General features: G+C 39.6%; 1 protein-coding gene across 1 annotated transcript in view; it reads right to left on the reverse strand.

Moving 5' to 3' along the window:
- Positions 1-20,271, reverse strand: part of LOC137180369 (nidogen-1-like) — a 41,620-nt gene extending 21,349 nt beyond the window's left edge. The window contains exons 1-8 of the mRNA XM_067585695.1: positions 19,894-20,271; positions 6,666-6,968; positions 4,302-4,528; positions 2,916-3,547; positions 2,600-2,740; positions 2,264-2,515; positions 1,249-1,449; positions 891-1,124 (exon numbers count right to left, since the gene is read on the reverse strand). Of these exons, the coding sequence (XP_067441796.1) occupies positions 891-1,124; positions 1,249-1,449; positions 2,264-2,515; positions 2,600-2,740; positions 2,916-3,547; positions 4,302-4,528; positions 6,666-6,968; positions 19,894-20,094 (2,191 nt within the window). The 5' untranslated portion in view covers positions 20,095-20,271. The remainder of the gene's footprint in view (positions 1-890; positions 1,125-1,248; positions 1,450-2,263; positions 2,516-2,599; positions 2,741-2,915; positions 3,548-4,301; positions 4,529-6,665; positions 6,969-19,893) is intronic.
- Between the last annotated feature and the right edge of the window lie 5,031 nt (positions 20,272-25,302).

Below are 25,302 nucleotides of genomic sequence, written 5' to 3' on the forward strand. Positions count from 1 at the left end.
ACTGAAAGACAACTGCTGCTTTTTGGTGTATATCACGGTTTTACAATCAGCAGCTCAGTTCACAATCTCAGCCAGGATCTGACTGCTGGCCAAATGGTAGCGTATTAAGCACAGTTTTTGCGGGATTTTGAAAGGGGGGGGGGGGGGTCTTGTCCCCCCAGTAGAAATTACACGCCACAACTGAACAGCCTGACAACCTGCAGCTGTCAGTCTACAGAAGGTTATCTGAGAGTAAATAGACAAAACCTGCAGAGTCCTGGTTTGTAATTGTAAACAAAACTTCAACTTACACTTCTGTTATTTGAAACTTATAGCCAAGACTTTTTAAGTAAGCAGCAGATAAGTTTCACCCAAATTATGTCTCCTATACATCAAATAATTGTAGTTTCCTGCTGTGAGAAGCTCTAAAAACGCTTCCATTAGTAGAAAGCCCCTCCTTGATTTTTTTTTTTGTGATTATTGTGGCCAAAAACGACAAAAATTTGCAGCAGTTTTTTCAAAAAAAAGTGCACACAAATTTGTGACTGTTTTTGTGTTATTTTGCAATGTACTGTTTAGTAATCCTTCTTCTTAGCAGACATAATTGAGGTGTTTTCATTGGCTTTCCGGTCTTGTAATTTTCATAATGACAAGATACTTTTATCATATGTATAAACTAAGTTTTTACTATAAGTTTTTCCTGGATCAGCGCTTAATTTTATTTTAGAACATTTTCAGTTCATTTTGTTTGGGAACTTCTTTGCTCTGAGGTTTTATATAATTTGAGTTTATCTCGCCTTGTACATTTTTTTCAACTGGGGATTTATCCAAACCTCTTTGGGGCTTTCATCAAATTATTTCAGGATTTTATCATTTCCGGATGCAGATACACTTTAAACTTTAGAACTCACTGTGGATGGAGCCGATCTTGTTGCTCATAGCGTAGCGTATCAGATTGTTTTCAGGGTCGAACATCACAAAGATCTGGTCCACGCTGAGCTTCTGGGTGGACGGTGCCGCCCTGGTGGCCTCGTCATGTTGGCAGCTCTGGAAGGTGACGGTCTGACGCCACTGGAAGTTTCTGGTCTGGACCTCGTCGTCTGGAGAAGTGATGGTGTAGTCGCGGCTGGAGGAGGAAGTGATCACTTAAAGGAGAAAGAAAAGCAGATAAAAAAAACACTTTAACAGGTGGGAATCGTGCTAATACTAACATTTACCAGCCTTTTCCCGTTGATGTGTACAGTGTGTGTGTTCATATGTTGTCCTTACAGTTTCGGTCGTACTGGTAGATCTCTTCATACGGGTTGATCAGGACGGAGGATCCCAGCGGGATGGCGGGCACACGTCCCTCCAGCTCTGTGCTCACCACCAGGTGGTCGTGCTCGTCAATCCCCTTAAACTGCTGCTTGATGCTCAGCCGCTCGTTACCGGGCTGGAAGATGACCTCGGCCTGCCGGGAAAACACGCCGCCTGCATGGATGTGTCAGAAAAAACATGTGAGTGTCTGTGCAAAGCCGTGCAGGGTTTATCAAAATACTGAGGTAACTTCTCGTCTGATGTGTTTTTTTTAATTTTTGAGGACTTCAGTAAGATAGAAGAAAGCAATGTGAGAAAATTTATAGTTTGCCTTAAATCTCAAACAGATTCATGCACAGAAAACAAAAACAATTGTGCTTTTTATATAATGTACTGTGAGAATAATTTACACCATATTTAGAGCTGCGTGAATTGATTTTTTTGACCACTTGGGGGCAGTAGAACAAGTGTAAACACAACGTTAACATTGAGCTTTTAAGTTCATTGTTGACCTTAAAAAACAAGTCAAGTCAAGGACCACTTACTAGCTTGTTCCAGAGCTTTCAGCTGTATCATACAGTTTTTAATCAGTAGAGGGAAGTTGCATGATTTTTAAGGAACTGTAAATGTTTAAACTTTCTTTATTTAGGACTTCTCATCTATGTTAGATTGAAATTATTAAGTGTTGACATTTAAGGCAACACATATCAACCTCTGCATTACCTAGATTATTGAACAGAACCATACATTTACAATCTGTAATAAAGAGACGAAGGGCTGTGAAGTAAGCAATAGCCACTGAGGATGAAAAGAGCGCCATCTAACCACACTGTTTGATAGGTGAACAAAACTTACCCTACATTTACTGTTTATACACTCACTGTTTATACTCAATGTGTATTGAGCCAGCCAACAACTCTGATGGTTAAAAGTCAACCTTTTGGCACCAGACTGGACTTCACAGGACAAGAACAACATGTTCCCTTACCGATGAGGCTGAAGCCGTTCTGGTAGCCGGGCTGCTCCAGGGCGAAGGCCCAGCCGATGACTCCTCCCAGGGAGGACAGTGGCTGAAGGGAGGGACCAAGACTTTTGGGGATGTTGCTGATCGCCACGTAGGCCCGTCCATCATTTGCCACCACGTATGAATGCAAGTCGTTGTTACTGAACTCCACAGGCGAAGGCGAGTTCCCCACAAACACACGACCCGACACCTTTCCATTCATTCTCTGTGGTTTACCTGGAAAGCAACAGAGATTTGAGTAGGGGAGGAAAAGTTCAGCAGTATCAGAGCAAGACAGCATCAGCACAAAAAGCATCTTACCTTCTGCAACACAGTCCTTCCCGTTACCGTAGAAACCAGGCCTACAGTGGCAGCAGTACCCGTTGCTGTAATCCCGGCAGTCGGCAAAAGCAGAGCATTTGTGCCTGTTGTGGGCACATGTCTCCAAATTGTACGCAAATACTGTGAAGAGAACCAAAGAATATACAAATAGCTTGGGCTTACTGAAAATATAAGATCCAAAATTTGACTGGAGTTCTTGCAAGGACTACCTCTGAGAAATATTCAAAGTAATATGCTTCTTAACACTTTTTTTGAGTCTTCAAACACCAAATGTCTTTGAGCTTTACTAATTTACCATTTACATCCAGATCTTCATCTTCATCCACCACGACGATCTGGGGTTGCTGGGGCCGGGAATGGGGTGGCACTGGTTGCACTGGTTCAGGGTTGGTGTAACGTGGCTTGACTGGATCAGGGTCAGGGTATCTTGGCTCAGTGGGTTCGGGAATGGTGTATCTTGGTTGCGTCTCAGAGATTTGGGGGTTTCTTGTCTTAGTTTGGTCAGGGTATCTTGACGGAACCCTCTCTGGGTTGGTGTACAGTGGTTTGACAGTCTCAGATTCAGGGTATTCTGGCTCAACCTGGTCCAAATCTTCATATTCTGGCTCTTCAGTCTCCGGTTCTGCATACCCTGGCGTGACGGTCTCAGCTTCTGGGAAACTGGGTTTGTACTCAGCAGGAGTCTCAGTTGGGAATTCCTCCTTGTCTTCTGGTACTGCTTCAGTCGTCATCGTTGTCTGGGTTTCATAGGTTGGGAAGTCCACCTCTTGTTGCTCATCAGGTTTCCTTGGCAACATAGTAACAGGAGTTTCACTGGCATCCTCTTCATCGGGAAGGCTACTAACCATTCCAGGTGTGATGTCGAAAAAGAAAGGTGAGGATCCGATCTCGTACACCCAAACCCCACTCCGTCCTGAGTTTGTCTTTCTGGTTGGATATAGGAAGGAAGAAAAATCAGTCTCAATGTAAGGACACAATGTAGTGGATAGTGGATAGTCAACTCCCCATCGCATCTACTTTTTGTTCTTTACAGTGACAAAATCGAATGGAAAGGTAGTGTAACATAAACCAGCAATGGTATATTTGATACCAGATTCTTTCCAATTGATATAGACCTTTCAAAAGCTACAAACACAGAGATGGGTGTACAAAACAATGACTTACTGATATAAATATCAATTTTTAGATGTGCTGCAGCTGTTTGGCTTCAGAATATGTATTGTCCAATCTGTTTGGAGTCTTTAATGGTAATTTCTTGTTTTTTGGATCTGTAACAAAGCATTTCCTAGTTGTTGGTTCAAAGACTGATCTCATCAAGCTCAAAGAGATCTGGAGGCAATTTTGTCCAACACTGTAAATTGTCATTATATATTATATTGTCATTAGGAAGTACTCTGGTGTTGGGTTGTATAAAAACAACTTCTCTCTAGTCTAAGTTGATATTGGCTTATGAACTTAAGGTTTTCAAATCACAGGCCAACAAATTGAGTTTTCCTCTTATCCACTTAATTGTTTCTGCATGTAAAACTTCCACTGCACTCAACATATCTGTAAATTAATTGTGTTCAAATCTTTCAAATCTTTGTAAAAGATGTCAAATGTATATCGCTTTTAAGTATCTTATATTTTCAAGCACAAAACAAACATTACAAATTATCAACCCATGAAATCAGATTCGTACTCGGTAAGTTCCCTGACGGAGGTCTCTTCATCTGTGGTGCTGCGGAAGTACGTCCCCTGGCTGTACCGCCACCAGCCCTTCACAAGGCCTTCATTGAAGCCAGCCTCTAGGAGCTTACTCTCGCCCCCAATTGAAGTGGAGAGGAACTTAAGGCTGTCTTTGGGGTACAAGAGGATGGCGTAGGAGGATGAGACCATGGAGGCCACAACCAGCTGAAAAGTGTTTCTCTGAAAGGACAAAGGGAGATGTTGAACAGCAATTCTTAGTTTTGGTCCTTGGGGACACAGTTCAACTTACTTTCTGCCCTGGCTGGTAGTTATTTACAGTGATACTGTAGGAGCTAAATCAGTTAATATAATTGGAATCAATGCAGTGGGTGGATCACTAGTGGAGGCAAGTAAATCTGCAAAATGTTGATGCATGGGAAAAATCTGGTGAACTTGTGAAATTTGCACTGTTGACTAACTGCAAACCTATTTTATATAACCTTGTGCTGCCAGAGTAGAAACTGCTCCACAAATGTGATGCACCATGGTCTTACCCATAACCTGAACCTTTGAGAACTCGTAGGGTAAACGTGGTTGGTTGTGCCTTGCTTTTCCACTGTATTTTACAAACTGGGAAGTATCAGAAGGCGACATGCTTCGGATGTAAAGTGTATCATTAAAGAGTCAATACTGGGATAGATGTCGTCATTTGTCCATGTGTTCTTCATTGTATTTCGTTATAAAGTTTAAAAATAATTGTAATAATTGTAATTGCTACATTGTTGTGTTCGCTGTGACAAGACATCTGCTTGATCAATCACGAGCGACAGCCCTGTGAGCATCCTCACCCCTGCAAGAACCTGGAACTCAATTTAGTACCACCTGCTGACGGATGCCAAAATTCAGCTCTTGAACTTGTCTCCAGAGCGGATGGAGAACAGTGGAGACAAGCGCAAAACCCAGAACAACAGCTAGAGTTTCGGTTACGAGACAGTAAATCCCAGTAATGGAAAAACACCATTTTTGTCCAGTTAGTGACTGAACTGGGGAGCTTTCTAACTGTTAATTAGCAAGCCAGCTACCTTGGCAGGCTACAGTGACTGGCTAGCACCACCATATTACCTGTTAGATTGCCAGCTAGCCCCACAAATAGTTACTATGTCACCAGCTTCCAACTCCACCTACCTCACCCCTTTTGCTGTGACACTAGTGTTGGAACCAGGTATTCACATTATTAATAAAACCAGAATGAAGACCAGCTGTGTTCTGATCCTGAAGGACGTTATTGAACAGAATCTGGCAAGCAGCAGACAGAAAATCATACGGGAGTTCTCACTGACTGCACATGTTTAGGAGGATTATTGAACAGCTGGAAAAGTCTGTGTGGAGACAGTGAACAGGTAATAGCTCAGGGTCAGACTGCAAAAAAAAGCCCTGAGGCTTAAGCTACAGGAAATGGACATAGTAGCATGACCACCAAAACGATCTGCATCCATTAGGACCCTCTCACCATTGTTCAGGCATCCAAAAAAAAAAAAAGGAAACATATGATACTGTATTGTATAAACTGTACTTTAACTTATTTTTGTGTATTTGCGTACATGCACACTGAGAAACTCAAGATTTCTGCAGCATTTCCTTGAATTCTTTGCTTTTTTAGCTGCTGTTGGACATGCTGTCACAAACAAAAGTAAATCTATTAAAAGATAAAACACTTTTCTTTGAGGAAAAAATACAAATCTCTCCCCTTGGACTAGTTCCGCCTTAACCAGGGTTTCTCCAATAATTGTACGGCAAAAAAATATTTTATTTCCAAAAATTACACCAAATGAAACATGAGTCAACCTCTGTGTTGTTGCCTAGGAAACTAGCATAGCTCTTTTTAAGGAGTAAAGTAAAGCGTAATGTGTGTGCATAGCGTGTGAGTGAGCGGTTGAGCAAGTGCGAGTGGCAGAAAAGTGACGGGAATGCGAGCGGAGTAGAGGAAGAGGTTAGCAGTAAGTTGTCAACATGGCAGTAAATGTACAGTACAGACGACAGCGTGTCAGTTAATAAATGCTGCAGCTTCTCAAGACAAAGAAAAGTCTTGTCTGTTGTTTCCCCAACTGCTGGAAAAGTGAAGGGGTTTTGCTCCCAAGTTAGCAACAATGGGGTTAGCGTACCCTGAAGATGCTAAACAGAGAACGTTCTCAAAAGAACTGAAGTATGTACTGAGCTGAGACATTTAACAATGAAAAATAAACTTTTCAACACTTTGTGATTGATAAACTACGTAATAAATACCAATATAGATTTGATGAGCTAAATCATCCGATAATATTACTGATGCTAATGCTAATGCTAATGTGTCTGTCAGGCTCCTTATTCTGTCCCTCACCTTAGTGTTCAGTCCGTCCCCGCGACCAGAGGTCCCCTTGGCGGCCATGTTCACCCAGGTGACGATTAAGGTGCTGGTGGGCTCCACTCCGTCGTCTCTGGGGAAAGCTCGCCTGACGTGCTCGGCGGCTCGACTCAGTACAGCCGGGCTGCTGTCCTCCCTGAAGTAGACCTTTCCCTGCCCGTCACTGGTGTCCAGGTCTCCCAGGAGCGCCGCCATCATTTTGAAACTGGAGGGCATCTTCCCCAGGTACTCCCCCTCAGCTGTAGGCTCAGCAGCAGCCACAAATCCGTTAGTGTTTATCTGGAACAGGAGACAGATTGGGTTTATTTTTTAGTGAAGGATCACTTCTATCAGACTTCAAAACTAAACTCCCAGTGGATCACGTACTGTACATGTTTGTATGGAAGCCCATTACTTTGATTAAATTACAGATTTCTCTGGGTTTGAAACTTGTTGGAAACATTTGGGATAATGTAAGTACACAACTCAACAACATATATAACATAGGTCTAGTTGTATTTAGACATTTTAATGTGGAATAATTACATATTATACCATTAAGTCTTAGTTTTGCATTGTTCTGAGTAATTTCTATTAGAAACCATTTCATAATTACAAGGTCAGATCTAATAAGTTTACTTCATATCTCAATCATGAGAAACCTTTCATAGTTATGAATTACTGTGTCGTAATTATGATGTCTTATAATTGATGACTTGATATCTCATAATTGTTTTTTACCTAATATCTCATTATAGTATCCTCATAATTATAAGAATCTTTCTGAACATGATGAGATATTATTCCATAGTGATACCTTCTCATAATTATAAGAAACTATGTGATAGTTATGCATTTTTATCTTTTAATGATGACTCTCTCCTAAGCTTAACAGACTTTGTCACACTCTGATAATTATGAGGAAAAACACTTGATAATGACAAAAGAAACACTTGATGGTGGTTTTATTGTGGTGGTTGAAATGTGCCTCCACAAAGAGGATTATTGACCAGCTGGGAACATTTCTGAGGGGCCTGTGAACGGGTGTCGGCAGCTGTGACCAGGAAACAGCGAAGGAGACGAAGAACACATAGATGTGATTTATTTGTTTTTAAAAAAGCTTGCGTTTGAGTGAGACTGAGCAGGTCAGCTGGTTTTGTCATGTTTTACAGACTGGAACAAAGCCACAGAGCCGCAGAAGGACGACCAATTAAACGTTCAGGTCCTGGACTCTCCTCCGGCTCGACCTCCCTCTTGCAGCTCTGCTCGCTTTGTCAGCCCACAGGAATTCCATACAGTAACTTCCCCATTCAGGCCGAAGAAAGGGATCTTTTTAACCTCATTAACTGAAATCCGCCTCACACTGAATGGGAACAAATGCCACAGTTACTGTTTGAGCCCAGAACACCATGAAATGTAACCATGAAGTGTATTCTCTCCGGCAAAGCAGGAAGATTTACACAAAACAGCTTCAGTTTATGTCTCAGTGACAGTTCGGATGATTATTCTTCACCTCCACAATACGGACACTGTAATCCTTGTTTCTCTCTCTAGTTATCCTCCTAAAATACAATTAAAAGTTCACAACTGCATTAGAAAATAAGAGATGGAAAATAAAGTTTCTCTGAGAGAAAATCTGATAACTTGATGAGCTTGATGTAGTTAAAGTATTGCAGTAAAAGTACATAAGTATTATGAGCTTGATGTAGTTAAAGTATTGCAGTAAAAGTAGTGGTTTGGTGCCTCTGACTGATATATTATTATATATGACATCATTAGATTATTAATAGTGAAGCATCAGTGTTAGAGCAGCATGTTACTGTTGTAGCTGCTGGAGGTGGAGCTAGTTTACACTACTTTATATACAGTTAGCTAGTTTAGTCCAGTGGTTCCCAACCTAGGGGTCGGGCCCCTCCAAAGGGTCAGCAGATAAATCTGAGGGGTCGTGAGATGATGAGTTGTTAACAGCTCCACCAAGGAGCTGTTAACAACTCATAGACCTGTGAAATGTGACCCCGACTACACACTGCTTTTTGTAAGACGTCAAAAGACAAAAAGGTTGGAAACCACTGGTTTCATCTTTAACAATGTGTTGTATTTTAAAAGCTTGTTATATTATCCATTGTGTCAAATCTTCATCTGAAAAGTAACTAAAGCTGTCAAATAAATGTAGTGGAGTAGAAAGTACAATATTTCCCTCTGAAATGTAGAAAGTAGCATCACATGGAAATACTCAAGTAAAGTACAAGTACCTCTAAACTGTACTTGAGTAAATGTACTTAGTAACTTTCCACCAGTGTGAAACACATTAATGAATCTGTATTTTATTGTGGTAACAGAAGTGTCAGTCGTATCTCTCAGAGCAGCGGGGTGTTGATGACCTCACAGCAGGTGATAACGAGGTGCTGCCAGGTGTGGATTCTGGCTTTGTGAATCTGAGAAAAGTCTGAATAAATTTGTTTCTACGCACAAATAAAGATCAAATATGTGAGTGTGAACAGTTCATCATTTCTTACTAAATATAATAAAACATGAAGATGTGAAGGACAGAAAAACACCAAAGAGGCACAAAACCGTCATTTGTTATCGTTTGTTTAACAGCGGAGGATTTCGTGTCCTGTTAGAAGATGAGTACAAACAAGCAGATAAGGTGATCCTGATCTCATTCATGTGAAAGGATGAATGTGATGCAGAAACATCAGACGACGCCCAGAACATCTTCTTCTCAATGCAAACACACACAAAAACACACACGGCGAGACACGACGCTGGAGGCTGCAGACTGATAGAGTTCAATCTGTTTGATGTTACAGATGAAGTGATAAAATACAATAAGCTACGGTGGCCCTGAGAGCTCTGGGACTTAGTAGAAAACAAATGCAAATAGACAAAACAAAAGCAAACCAAGAAACCGTCTCAGAGGATTAGTCCAGGTGGGCTCAACCCCCCCCCCCCCCCCCCCTCGGATGAGGTTCCTCTCATCTCACCACTATCAGTCTCTCATAAAGGCACAGAACGCCAAAAATAATTAAAACAGTGGAGTCTAGGCGTGTTCACCCCTTTAATGTCAGCAGCGTTTCTGTATTTCAATGCGTTTTCTATATTTGGAAAGTTGCTTTCTCTAAAGTATTGATTTTTCTACATAAAGTAAGACGTAAACTTCTAAAATAATCCACAAATGTACTTGTTTTCTTCACAAAAATGAATTAAATGTAGTCAAAATAAATGTAGCCACCTATCAAAGTTTGCAGCTGATACCATTAACACCCTCGGAGGAGATAGCATTTGTTCGGGGTCCAAAATTGGAGCAAAGTCTTATTTTGAAAGGCTAATTTTGGACTTCCTGTTGGATTTAGGTCAGGGGTGTCAGTGTATGATTTATAGGTCTTGATGAGACGAATAATTGAGTTTTGGTTTGATCTCTCTACGACATTCCTACAGGCCGTGGCGGCCATTTTAGTTACATAGGTGGCGCTAGAGAGCACATTTTGGCACTTTAGGGATTAATTTTTACATCTTATCAAGTTTTTCACCAGACCTGATGTGCGTGCCAAATTTGGTGAGTTTTTGAGCATGTTTAGGGGGTCAAATTTAGGTCTGAAGTGGCGTAATAATAAAGAAAGAAACAAACACACGAAAAACAATAGGGTCCTCTGCCTTTTGGGCTCGGTCCCTAAATATAAACATGTTTGTGAGAAATGTTACGGCTGCTGCGGGTGAAGGACAGCTGGACGAGTTATCTTCCATACTGATGTTTGGGCTCATGGCCTTGAACGCATCAGCAGCTCCAGACATAAACTGTATATCTAACAGAGCTTGTATCTCACCGTGTGCTCTCCACTGTCAACCAGGTGGAGAGAAAAAACAGCTGTTCATATGTAAGTGACAACATCTATCTATAGAAACTGTTTCACAAAGTTCTTTAATCTGCTGACACTAACTGAGGAGTCAGTCGCCTCCTTTAAGATCCTGTAGAGGCGTCTTAACCCCTAAAACTTTGATGTCTGCTTTAACAATTCATCTAAATACCAACCTCAGAGCCAAACATCTTTAAACTTGAGACATTAAATGTGTTTTTGTTAAATTTCTCTTCAAGTAGCTTCACATTTTTTAAATTTTTAAAAAAAATTTTAATCATATAACTGCGTCACTTTGGTATTTTCTTGTTTCAGCAGTTCTTTCAAGTATCATTGAGTCAAACATTAAAAACCTGCATCACTGCAGATTATTACAGCTGCATCAGTCCAGATGTAAGACGGGAAGATAATATTAGAAACTAAAGGACAAACCTGCAGAATTATACAACATGAAGATATTTATTCCTAAGATACATTTTACACACATTTCACTGTAAATTCTTATTTTTTCAACTGTTTTATAGCAGAGCTTTTTCATTAATGTAGTTTTTTCTGCTTGTTTTCTGTATGTTAAGTGTCCTCTAGTTACATGAAAGGTGCTTAAAATCAAATTTAATATTATCTTTATTATTATTTTTTGGAACTTAAAGATCACGACTACATTTGTTAATGATGGACAGAAAGTTCATGGATAAAACAGATGTTCTGGTTGAACCTGATGAAACGTGTCCATCCAGCAATAAAATTCTTCATACTACAACTAATTCATTCAATTTTCATCATTTTATGTTTAAGAAAGTTTATTTCTTACATTCTTATCACTTAAACCAGCAAAAAACTGCAAGAAGACATTCTCTATTTCTGAGCTCAACTGTCAACAAAGAGGTCAGGACGCCTCCGCTTCGGTTTCAGTTTATTAAAAGTCATTTACATCATTAATGTCTCACAGTTCTCTTAAATCAACGTGAATCTCTGCTGGTTGAATCATCAGAACAAAAGATGAACAACTGTGTTAGAAAACATCTGGTTCTTTGATAGAAAAAAAGTCATCGCTACAAGACCATGGACATAAAAACGTCAAAGTTAACTACAACTCCCAGGGTGCATCCAACCATCGAGCTTAACGAGCTCCACTAACGGCAGGTGGAAGCTAAACGTTACACTACTGAGTCAATTAATTGATAAGTTTAGCAACAGAAAATTAATTAACAACTTTTTTTTTTTTTATTTGTAAGTTTTTTATTTGATATTTTGATAATCTAATAATGGTTTTAATATTTTTTAAATGTGAGGATTGTATGATTTTCTTCTTCTGTGAAAGTGAATATTTTGGGGTTTAAAGATGTTGGACAGTAAAAGACATATGAAGAGAAATCATTTTTCACTTTTTTGTGACATTTTATGAACAAAATGATCAATCGGAAAAAAAAAATTCAGCAGATGAATCGATCTGTCAAATCTGGATGAAGTCAGAAACTATGGAGCCATGTTTTATTCCCAAATGCAACAACGTTTGCGTTTTCTCTACAACTCTGACATCTTTGACATAATTAAAACTGGTAAAGTAAGTAAAACTGATCAGAATATACACATAAAGCAACACTGAGGATATCATTTTAAGAAATTTGAATACAGAACAGGGAAAAACGCGCTCCTATAGTGCTCAATGGTAAAATTGCAGTTTGCGACCAAAAACGAGCCCCACATTTCTCTTTCATAGCTGCAGTTTGTGTAAAATGATCAATAATGATCAGTAATATTTGACAAACTGTTCACACAGCACAGCCTTCATGACTTGAAGACATGAAGTCCATATATAACATGATCCGACTCTAAACAGGAAGGAAAGGATCCGCCTGAGTAGAGAAGAAGCAGGTAGATCGTAAATCTTTACAAGCAACCAGCAGCAAAGAGTTCAAAGGTCAGAGTGTCAGCAGTGAGAAGACAGATGAAAGAAATCTGTCCGTGAGCCTGAGATGATGCTGGAAGATGAGAGGAAAGAAGAAAAAAATGTCTTGCTTGACTGCCTTTGTAAAAACCTGGAGGGGTTTTCAGCGGGCGTCCCCTTCGGGGGAGTTTTTGACCGCCGTCGGCCTCCCTCCCGCCTCCCGCCCCGCAGACACTTCCTACAAAAGGAACGCATGAATGACAGCAGCATGTGGGTGAAAGGCCGAGGTCTCCCAGCAGGTATCTGACTTTAGAGAAAGACGCCTGCGGAGCTGAAGACACTCCAGCAGACAGGAGATCTTTTGTCTGAGCTAACGGCTAACGACATTAACAAACCTGCAACAAAGAGACAGAAGCTGCTAACAGGCTCAGGTGAAGCTTTGTCTTCATCCAAACTGCAAAGAATTTAAAAAAAAAACACTTTATCAGCTTCTATAAAAAGACAAATGATAAGTAAAGTAATGTTATCACTGCAAACACCATGAGCACCATCACTTACATTTACAGCTGCATCGATTAGTCGATTAATCAATTGGTTAACAGACAAAAAATTCATCTGCAACTATTTTGATAATCGATTAATTTATTTAAGATTTCCAGGTTACAGGTTCTTAAATGTGAGAATTTGTTGCTTTGTTTATCAGACAAATCAACACATGTATTAAAGTCACCCTATGCTCTAGATGTCGTGAATCTTTCACCGTTTTCTGGTGTTTTACAGACCAAACAATTACTCAATTATCGAGAAAATAAACAGCAGCAAAGATACAAAGTGGTGGAAGAAACTTTCAGATCCTTTGACATTTTGGGAACTAAACTTATGTGCTTTCTGTCGAGTTAAACGTTCAGATTGATTCCTCTCTCATGTCTGTAGCTAAATGTGAAGGTACAGGCAGCAGCCAGTTAGCTTAGCTTAGCTTAGCTTAGCATAAAGACGGGCTCATCCAGAGGCAACAAAATCCACCTAAAAGCATCTCTAAAACTCACTGATCAACATCTCGGATTTCGTTTGTTTCATCGATTCCAAAACCAAAGTTTAAAAATGAAAAAAGGTGACGGCTCTGAGCAGTTGCCAGGCAACCAGCGGAGACTCCAGGAAGTTACTGGTCCCAGCTAAGAAATAGTCCGACACACATAACTCCATAATAAAACAATAAAACAGTGAACGATCCATTTACTCATCTAAGTCTTGGCCAGAAAGCATGTTGAGTTTGAATTTGAATTAACTTTATTCACAATAACGTTGTTGGGAACGAGCTTAGCTAGCAACGTTCAACTAGGGCTGCAACAAATTTTAGGAGTTTTTGCTTAAAAAAAATGACAAAAACAATGAATTAGTTATCAAAATAGTTGCCAGTTTTGTGTCGATTGACTAATCAATTAATCAGCTAATTGTTGCAGTAAATCCAGCCAACTTTATTGATTTTTAAAACGAGTCTTTGAGTACTTCAGTCAGAACGGAGGCCTGAAACAGAGATAAAAACATGTCGACGTCCTTCAGGAATCCATTCAGTTTCCTACTGTTATATCAGTAATAAAAGTTATTAAAATAGTTGCCTATAAATCTTCTGTTGATTGATTAATTGACTGATTGTTGCAGCAGGTTTCAAGTCTCTGCAAGTTGATTTTCAGAGAAACTGAAGTAAATGAATCTATAAAAGGACTGTTGAAGTTTTGTGATTCCAACATGTCGGCAAACTCCTTCTCTGCTGCATATCTGTGATTCTTCCAGCTGTTAAAGACCTCGTTCAACATGTAATAATGCGTGTACTGTTTGAGTGAGATCACATGTGTGCTCCTCGGTGGAAACTTGCCAGGACGCCGCTGACATCACACATGTCCGACTCCTGAGATCATCATTATCAGTGTGAGAACCAGCGGAGGGGAGGAAACACCCTGAGCGCTGCCATCTGGTTTTAGGAGGACAGATGTCTCGGCATCTATACATTCCAGATGTGCCATCTCTGCAAGGACGCTCCGGCTTCCTGTCGAGGAGCGAACCGACAAGCGGAAAACCAGGAACACAAACTGGAGCGGAGCCAGGAAATTTTATGTTGTTTTTTTTTTACAGTCGAATCTGCAGAGTTTTCAATCCTGATGTTGCTTAAACTGTAGGAGGAAGCTCTCGGTGTGTCACTGCGGGGCTGATAATTACTGGGGAACCACAGACCAACAGGATGTCAGTGGGTTTGAGGGGGGTTGAAGGGGGGTTAGAGACACTTAAAAGAGGGGGGCAGGTCCTTTAGAGACTCACAGCGACCAATTAGAGCTTCACACCGCGGGAAAACCCAGCAGAGGAGAGTCAAACACTCTGAAAACCTCCCAGTGACACTTCAAACATACGTCTAGATCAGATTATTACCAATAAATGACCAGTTAGGAATTAATTTACCTGAGGTAGGTAGGTTGGTTGGGAGGCATCTATGTGTATTTATTGTTTTTTCAACCTGTATTTGTGTTAAACATATTAATCGTTTTAATGTTTGTGTCGACCTTCCTGCAGATGGAAATTAGCTCGTAGCTAAACCTGGTTCAACACGTCTCTTCTCCTCGTGTGAGATGAACGTTTTCTTCTGTAGACGCTCCCTGACAAATAAATATAATAAACTAAGATTAAACCCAGAACAACGACGGTCGAAGCGTCGTCGTCATACTCGATAAATCGTTTTTTTTGGAGGCATCTGTTCACAGTATTCAGTCATATGTCCTGCTGGTGCCCCCTACAGGCTGAAATATTTACTACAACCCAGTTTGACGCCAACGCTTGGTGTCGTGATTCAATAATTATGAGAGAAATATGAAACATATCTGCTCATATTAAAGCTTCCTGTTTCTTCTTCTTCTTGCTTCTTCAGTTGGATGTTTGTTCTTCTTCTCTGTCATTCATCTGCTGAAGGAGGAAAGTTTCTCAACTTAAATCTCAGTTTAACACGTGAACCTACGAGCAGGATTTGTGACATCACAACTAGTTTGGAGCCAATCGTGGTCCAGTATGTAACCGTGGAAACTTGAAGCCTCCAGAGCTCAAACACTGTGACTTTACAGTGAAGGAGGAAACATCTGGTGTCCAACAGGAAAACTTAAGAAATTATTAATATTTACAGATTGAGTCAGATTCATAATCATATTTATTTATTCTTACAGCAGATAATCTCAGATTTAAAGTTCAATTCTGAAAGTTTTTGGCTGTTTTATTTAGACAAAGACCTTTACAGGACTTTGGCTTCTTTTGTTAAATGAAAAAACTGTTTTGTAGAAAATGATTTTACATTGTTCATTGCAAACTTTATCATTTTTATATCAGTACCAGAACTATTATTATCTAAAAGTTGGAAACATTTGGCTGTAATCTTGAGATCTCGATGAACCAAAGTGTTGAACAGACGTCTCGTTCTTCTTCTTGTGAGGTAAAACCAACAGAACAAACACCAGCCGTGTGTTTCCTGTCCTGTATGTGAACTAACTAACTCCTTTATCCTCCAACAACAAACTGCTCAGATTTAAAACTAGTTTCGCTCGCGGCGTCTGAAATAACACGAAACACGACGAAGGCGACCTTCACGATGTCCCGACTACTTCCTGTACAGACGTCAGAGTGATCTGTGTGGTCTGAACCGTGTTGTTTTAATGGGGGGGCGGGGGATGTTGGAAAACAAATGGTGAAGTGACTGAAACAGAGAAGAAGAAGAAAAACGTATCAGGGTGTCGAGAAGATTCAGCAGCACTTTAATGATTCAAAGAAGAAGAAACCAGAAAATATTCTCCTCACTGAACAAAGCATCGGTTTTATTTATTTTACACGTCTGATTCCTTTTTTATTCTTAACTTCTTGAGCTGTGAAAACCAAAGATTAACAGCAGACATTAAGTTTTAGGGCTGGAACTAACAATTATTTTCATTATTGATCAATCAATTAATTGTTTTGTCTAAAAAATTAAGGAAATAGAGAAAAATGCTTGTTATAATTTTCTTGAAGCTCAAGATAATATCTTCAAATGTCTTGTTTTGTCCGACCAACAGTCTAAAATCTAAAGATATTCAGTTTACTGTCACGTATAACAGCTTCAAAGCTGAAACCAGTCGATATTTAGCATTTCCGATTATTAAATTATCAAAATAGTTGCCAAGTAATATTATGTTGTTCGACTAATTGATCAATTGACTAAACTGTATATAAAGACGGATGTAGTGAAGTGTGACGTCACCTGTTGGTTTCAGCCAACTGTCAATCACAGCTGTCAATCAACGTCCACACAGCAGACATCAAAGCTAACGTAACGAGGTGTGACGTCACACGTTGGTTTCATTGGAACCAGTTGGAAGAGCAGAGAGTTGCAGCTTATATTTGGCACCATCTTTTTCTGTTCCAGATATGAAGTTCACGCTCTGGAAACACGCCCCGCTACCTCGGACCCAAGCTAACGCTAGCTTACCGGAAACACCGAGCGCTGCACATTTGAGCTAACGTTAGCTACTTTAGGGAAATTATGCTAACAGGTATCAAGTAACGGGTAAATTAAGTGACATTAAACTCTTGCAACAACAGTCTGAGTCAGTGCGAGTCCCGGAGCCGAGGAGAGCAGCAGGTGAGTCAACTGTCAATCACAGCTGTCAATCAACGTCCACACGGCAGACATCACAGCTACTATAAGTCTTCAAATCTTATTAACAGAGCAATAATTTCCAAAATGACCACCAGCACATTTATTAGAGGGTCTGAATGTAGAGATTGAGATGACTCGTTGAAAGAAATGATATTAGATTAGCTTTTTGAACAGGAGTCGGTTGGAGCAGCTAGCGGCCGTCGGCTGCTGGTTGTCTATATTCTATAATAAGTTTAATAATATAATGTTTTAGCACAGAACAGGATACAAGATGAGCTCAAAACGCCTCATAAACATACTGAATTACCACTTCATTCAATGAGAAGATGGGTTATTTTGCCCCAGACTAATCAATAACGAATGTAGAGCTGCAACGATTAGTCGCTATTAAATTAATCTGCAACTATTTTGATCCTATCATTAATATTATTATGATTATGAATATTATATATATGATATGATATGAGAGAGAGAGGGAGAGAGACAGAGAGAGAGAGAAAGAGAGCAAGATAGAGAGACATAGAGAGAGAGAGACATAGAGAGAGAGGGAGAGAGAGAGAGAGAGAGAGCAAGATAGAGAGACATAGAGAGAGAGGGAGAGAGAGAGGGAGAGAGACATAGAGAGAGAGGGAGAGAGAGAGGGAGAGAGAGAGAGAGCAAGAGAGAGAGACATAGAGAGAGAGGGAGAGAGAGAGGGAGAGAGAGAGAGAGCAAGATAGAGAGACAGAGAGAGAGAGGGGGAGAGAGAGAGAGAGGTTGAGTTTGACTGGGTGAAGTTCAACATGTTGGAAACAGGATTGGATGAGTTTCATCACCGAGTGTAAACGCTCCAATCTGGATTAGCTGTCACATGACCTGAGGAATGCACTCAGTGTGTGTGTGTGTGTGTGTGTGTGTGTGTGTGTGTGTGTGTGTGTGTGTGTCCACTGATGAAAGGCTTATCTGTGTTGGTTGTGTTAATTGACTCACATTCCAGCCGCTCCACATATTCACAGAGAATCCAACACCTCCGTCTGTCCACACACACACACACACACACATGCACAGACACACACACACATACACAGACACACACACGCACACGCACACACACACACACACGCACACGCACACGCACACGCACACACACACTCCACCAGCACTTTGACATTTAATCACAAAATCACCACAAAACCACAACTGCAACCAGAAGTGATGAAGAAGCTGCACTTCTTCACTCGCTGCAACCATCACAGTATTACAGACCAAAATAATAAAAATATTCCCAGAGTTGCTCGATCTACGTGACTGAGAGAGACTCCACAGCTCCACATGGATAATAATTAATGTCCATTCATTAATAATTCACCTCTTGTATGTTTTATATCTTATGTTTCTCTTACATACCTTCCATAGCTGCTATTGTTCTCCACGCTCTCTTGTACTGTTATTGGTTTTTTAATTTGTAAAGTTTGTGTAAATATGCTTTAGCAACGTTGTAGCGTATGCAGAGAGAGAGAGAGAGAGAGAGAGAGAGAGAGAGCGAGAGAGAGAGAGAGAGAGAGAGCGAGAGAGAGAGAGAGAGAGAGCGAGAGAGAGAGAGAGAGAGAGTGTAAACAGTTATAAAATGTACTGAAGAGATTAAGATCCAATAGAAAAGCTTATCAGATGTCAACAAACACACAGAAGACAAAGAGCTCAAAGACTGAAGCGACTCAGATCGATCGATCCAACTCACTGCTGAAACTCTGAGATTTTTACTATTTTTTAACATTTGACAGACTAAACGATGAATCGAGTGAATAATAAGTAAACACTGAGAGAGGATGAGGTGTCGGTTGAAGTGTAATTACAGCGACTGAAGAGCTGAAGATGATTGAAAAGTGAAAACGTGAGACGTGAAACAGGTTTGAATGTAATCAATGAAAAGCTCATCAGGTGTCAACAAACAGAGAAAACAAAGGGATTGAAAGTGAAGATCGCATTGAAAGAGCAATTAACTCAACAGATCAATCAATCAATCAATCAATCAATCACACTGACAGAATCAATAAATAATGATTCATTAAACTTACAAATGTCTTAAAATCAGGCTGGACGATATTTTTACACTAAATACCTCGATATCTATATTGTAACAGTATTGAACAGATGATTATTGATGCTATTACAAAATATTTACACTTAAAATGAAATATCACAATATTATAATAGACGATATCTAGTCTCATATCACAATATCTGTATAATATCAATATATTATACATATAAACACATCTCTCAGTGAGTTAGACAGAAGTTAATTTAATTTTACTGAGAGGCAGAAAACTCTGAAAACTGAGTTAAATATTCCTTAAAATCACAAGGTTAATAATGAAGAGACTGTTTCACTGTTATGTGTTTAATAACTGCTTCAGCAATTTACTTATGTAAGAAGAATCAATAAATAACATGATTTTTCATGTTATTAAGCAGAAAAAAAATTATCTTCAGTTAGTGAAATTTGAAAAAGATTCGAGTTTTAAAATGTTTTTGGACATTTTATAATCTAAATGATTAGCTGGACAAACGATCAATCAATATTTGCAGTCTTACATGAACTCATTGTGAAAATCATCTGAATTTCGGGTCATTTTAAGTTTGATTTGTTGTTTTATTGACTGTTTTCACCTTGTTGAAGCTCTGATTGAACCGTGTTGATCTGTTTAGTTTGTTCTGATTAATGTGAGGAAACTAAATGTTTTCTGCTGCTGTTACACTGGTTCCTGAACCTTTGATGAACTTTGATGAATGGACCTGATGTTTAAATTCGTCCTTCTTGCTGGATGTTTTACTCACATAAACTTTGTCGACGGTGTCGCTGAAGAGGAACAGGGGTCCGCTGAGAGGCAGCTCGGCGGTGGAGTCCGAGCCGGGGGGCAGCTGCTGGTCCCCGGCTTCCTCTCCGAACTGGAACAGCTGCTGCAGCTCCAGAGCCCGGGTCCAAACACTCAGGCTCAGCCAGCAGCAGGACCAGACGCACAGCCAGCTGCGGGACATCTTCTCCCTGATGAGGCTCCAACAGACGCGGTCAGACCAGCGGGGGCTCCCCAGCGCACTAAGCCGGAGAGGAGGTGAGGGCGGCGGGCAGCGTGCAGCACGAGCAGCCGGTACAGACTGAGGGGAAGGAGCGGCGGGAGGGGCGGATGAATGAATGGAAGAGCAGCGGGAGGATTTAAGTAACAGCGACGCTTCATCCGGTCAACGGTTTTTCAAAATAAAAGCATCGCAGGTAGCGTGAAGTCAGGCGGCTGGCTTCCGGTCTGAAAAGTGAAGCCAATGCGGAAGTGCCTTAAACTTGCATTTTCTCTAATGGCCAGCAGGGGGCGACTCCACTGGCTCATTACTTCAGTAAACACTTTCCTAATGAGTAATCAATCACTAGTTTCAAATCTTCTTCAATACATCATAATGTTCATTTTATAAATTATGGTCCAATTTAGAGTAAAATAGACGCTAAAGCAGCGTGTGCTTTAGGGCGTGGCTACGTTGTGATTGACAAGTCGCTACCATGGCGACAGCATTGGTTAGGTAACCATGGTGTAACCCCAGATTCATAGAGTATAGGCGTAGCTATCAACATGGATGTATAATAAGAGCTGGATAGGGCGCCACCGCTCAGCCTGGCAGCAAATTTTTCCTTAAATTTTTACCTTAAACTGCAAACAAGGTCAGTTATGAGTCTTTCTATTATGAAGTTTTGATCCATGGAGGTTTTAAAAGTGATTTAAAAATCCATGACGTCATCACAATGTAAAGTCTATTGGCTGAGCAGGAACTCGTGGGCGGGGCCAGCGGGGGAAACTGCACTGTGCATATTCAGTGGGCTGCACAACGCGGAAGCAAACCCGGAAGCTAGCAACTTTTTTTGGTGCATGCGCCAGCCGAGCAATTCCTATAGGACTGAACGGGCGCCATTTTTAGTCTGGTTTCCAACTCTTATAATACATCCATGAGCTGTCACTATTTCAGTGAGTTTTCAGTTCATGGAAGTTAATTTTGGTCGTCTAAAAAAGTCTTGTTCAGTGTTTGGTTGTATTAAAAGACCCTCTAAAGAGTCGGATGTTTAGTTTTTAAGTACATTTTGTTTTAATGGTTTTAAGCCTGTTTTTCCTTAGCAAAAATTAGCATTAGTATTATCACAGTTAACCGTAGACTGTAAATGCACCGTGCTAACCAAGCTAGCAGCTAGCCGCTAGCATTAGGATCAGCTCCGTCCTCTCGTCCAAATATGGCCTCTTCTCATCACTTCTGGCACCAAAAATCCAAGATGGCGAGAGTCAAAATGCCAAACTTGAGGCTTTAAAATGGGAGTCCATAAACCAATCACGTCACGTCCATTTTTAAAAAAAATTTTTTTACAGTCTGTGGGTTTATTGGGACCAGTGATTTGTTGAATCTTTGCTCCACCCATCCTAGTTATCTCAGGCCAGTCGAAATGATTGTTTCATATGAAGGACATTTGTAGCAACAATGTGATAACATGTTTAGTGATTGGCTGCTAATATTTAAAGAGCTAAAGATGTAAAACCTTATTTGTCCCATTTTACCTGACTTCACCTTAAAGGAAAAAAAGGTGTAAATGGTTGAAAATACGCCCCACATGTTAAAATATCACAAGATTCACCACAACCTGGAGTTTCCAAAAATTGGACTTCAACCTCACAGCGTGGAATCAACACACAAAGAAAGGAGACGCTGCAAATCCTTTATTTAAACATTATTATTTGTGATGTAAATGATATTATGTGACACACTCAGGTTATATGTTGTTAACACTGAACAACACTGTTCGTTCAGGGAGAAAAGGTCACTTTAGTTAAAAGATTGAATTGTCATCTGTAGATTAAACACGTTTCAGTACAACAGGAAGTGTGTTATTCAGACTTTGTCTCTACTGATGCAGGATGTTTTATAGCTGGACTTTATCACCATCTAGTGGAAACAGCGTCGAACTGCGACTGACTTTCCCTCCTGTTCTCCTTTCACATTCTTCTTCCTTTCCTGTTTCCACTTTCTTTTACTCTCATCTGTTTCTTTTCCCACAATTTTCATATCATTTCCTGATCTTCCTCTTAACTTTCTCTCTTTTATCAGCTGATGACAGTGAATTGTTTCAGTTTCTACTGAGGACGGTTCATTAACTGGTTCACAGATGTAACTCCATCAAACCTTTCAGCCCGTCCGGGTATCATCACCATAGCAACGGTCGCTGAGGATCATGGGTAGGCTAATGTAGCCGCTTCCGCTATTGTACAAAACTGACAAAAATACTTGATTTCTAAACCAAACTTGCGCGGTCTAATAAATAAAAAGAAATAGATCACGTGATTTTGTTTTTGGTTTAAAATGAAAAAAGGAAAAAATCACGTGACTTCAGTTTTTGGTTTCAAACGCAAAATCGACTTGTCTGAATGTCCGCAGACCTGCTGGATGTTCAATCCAAAAACCAACAACAGACCAGGTTTGATTGGTTTTTAATTATTTGATTCTGACACCAAAAACAGTTTTTTGTTTTTTGTTATGAAACAAATAACAGATTTACCATTTTTTGGTTTTTGAATTACAAATGAATCATGAATTATCCGATGATACCTGGACCATAAAACTACTGTTAGTGTCAGTCTGAACTTCACCTCTGACCTCTACCAGCAGCTCCTCAGTCTGAGTCACCTGCTGCAGGTATATGTAGGTTAATAAAGATCCAATTACATCTGATTATTCAGTTGATAGAAAATGAATTGGGAACAAAACAATTCTCTAGTAGCAGCTTCTTACTTGTGAATTTTTTTTTTGATGTAAAAAATTCAACTTTTAATACATCACTATCATTGTGCAGTTCAAAATATTACAGTAAGTCAAAAGGATAAAAGCACCATCTCACATTTAGCTGTTGTTACCTAATATGCTGTCCAAAATATATCTCCTTAAAAACTTGTATTATAGGAAATATTGTAACTTCAAGGAAATAACCACAAAAACAATTTTTATATAAAAAAAAGGTTTTAACAATTTCTTTTTTCAGTATAAAACATAACAGAGTCTGAAGCCAATCAAACAAATTCACAGTCAAACGTTCTGCAATAACATACAAAGGGTTTTCTGTCATTTTTTTTCTAGTTATGGTAAAATATAACAACACAAAGTCTAACAATCACTCTTCATTTGCTATAATATTAATAATAAAAAAGAACAAATGTGAACTCCTGGTCTGATCGAAGCCCAAGCCCTGAAATATCTGGTCAACATGGCATCTATGCAGTCTTCTGCTGGCCCTTCGTCCAACTCCTCCTCACCACCGACGGCCAGCTGCTAATGACGGGGAGTGATACGCTTCACCTTCAAGTCTTTGGAGGCGTTGCTCGCCAACTCTTCAGCGGTGACACACGTGTGAATATTTGCAATATTTTCAGTTTTCTATGATAATAAACTGAACATCTGACTGTTGATCAGACAAAACAAGTCATCTGAATATTTTCACCTCATTTTTCAGTATTTTCTGACACATTATACACTGAACAGTCAACGGATTATTACATAAAGTAACAGTCGGTTGCAGTTATCAGTTCTCTGTGTGCGGTTTAATAATCCTCAACCAGAGTCCTTCTTCAAGACCAGGACCAGCAGACGGAGGATGGAGGACGTGTCAGACTGGACTTCACTGCTGCTAATTGATAATTCATTAATGATGAACTAGATAATGTAGATCCAGATGATATGAAGTCAATCTGACTCTGGAAAGGGAACATTTTCTAAAGATCTGAATATTTCCTTTATTGCTTTTCCTTTAATGTGTGTAATTAGTGTTTATGTGTTTCAGGCTCAATATGAATATGAAGGTTCAGTGAGTTCAGCAGCTGAGTTTTACAATATTTATGATCTGTCAACATGCATTTAGTCCTGAAGGTTCAACCACAACAAAGGAAGAACATCCTTTTATATTTTTACATTTGCTCAACTGTAAAACACTTTGCAAGATTTCTTTTTTTTTTTTTTAGCTGCATTACAGAAACAAACAATTCATCATCTGTTCTTTGTCTCTTCACTTGTAATTCTTGTATCTAGTTGGTTGTTTTTTATTCTCTTCTGAAGGTGCTGCAGAATTTACTGATTTGACTAATTTTAATAACTTTTTTTTTTTTGCAGATTCATACAGTTTTATAACATTATCAGAAATATTTGTTTCTTTATCACAGCTCAGGTTAAAAATAAACAACTGTGTGGACACGTAGATGCTAATCATGATCACATTTTCATACTTTTAACCTTTAGTCTGCAAAAAGAAGTGATGACAAAAAACTAAGAAGGAGCCTCCTCGTCTTAGACAATGAACCCACATAGTGATGATGATGATGATGATTATATGATGTAAAACTGGAACATGAAGGAGACTTTCCCAGACTTTCTCGTTTCATCAACTTCTTTATTCAAACAGCATTTGAACATTTATTGAAATGAAAGCATGTGAGAAGTTTAGAGGGAAAAATCACTATTTGGTGGAGCTGTTAACAACTCATAGACATGTGAAATGTGACCCCGACTACACACTGCTTTTTGTAAGACGTCAAAAGACAAAAAGGTTGGAAACCACTGGTTTCATCTTTAACAATGTGTTGTATTTTAAAAGCTTGTTATATTATCCATTGTGTCAAATCTTCATCTGAAAAGTAACTAAAGCTGTCAAATAAATGTAGTGGAGTAGAAAGTACAATATTTCCCTCTGAAATGTAGAAAGTAGCATCACATGGAAATACTCAAGTAAAGTACAAGTACCTCAGAACTGTACTTGAGTAAATGAAGTATAATCTGATTATCAGGAGGACATTCAGTCACTACATCCTATAAAACATGACGGTGGTAATAAATAATCACATTCATGCTGCAGCAGGACAGATAAAAAGCTTAATTAAAGGTGTTTTTAATAACTGGATCTTTGATTTTTGTTTGAAGCCAAATATCTAAATGATCAGACGTCATCTCGCAGCAGGAAAGGAAAACTAGAGCTGCGAATAAAATCGGAGCTGCAGGAGTGTGTGCGTCTTTGTCGTCAGATGAGACGAGCTGCACAGCATCCCTGATTATCTAACACGACCTGCCTGTTATGTAACAGCAGAGAAGAAGAACCGCAGAGAGAGAAGAAGAAGAAGAGGAGGAGGAGGAGGAGGAGGTTTATATTAGGGTTAGACTGATATCAGGGCCGATACCAGT

The sequence above is a fragment of the Thunnus thynnus genome, chromosome 3, assembly GCF_963924715.1.
Source record: "Thunnus thynnus chromosome 3, fThuThy2.1, whole genome shotgun sequence".
Classification (NCBI taxonomy): domain Eukaryota; kingdom Metazoa; phylum Chordata; class Actinopteri; order Scombriformes; family Scombridae; genus Thunnus; species Thunnus thynnus.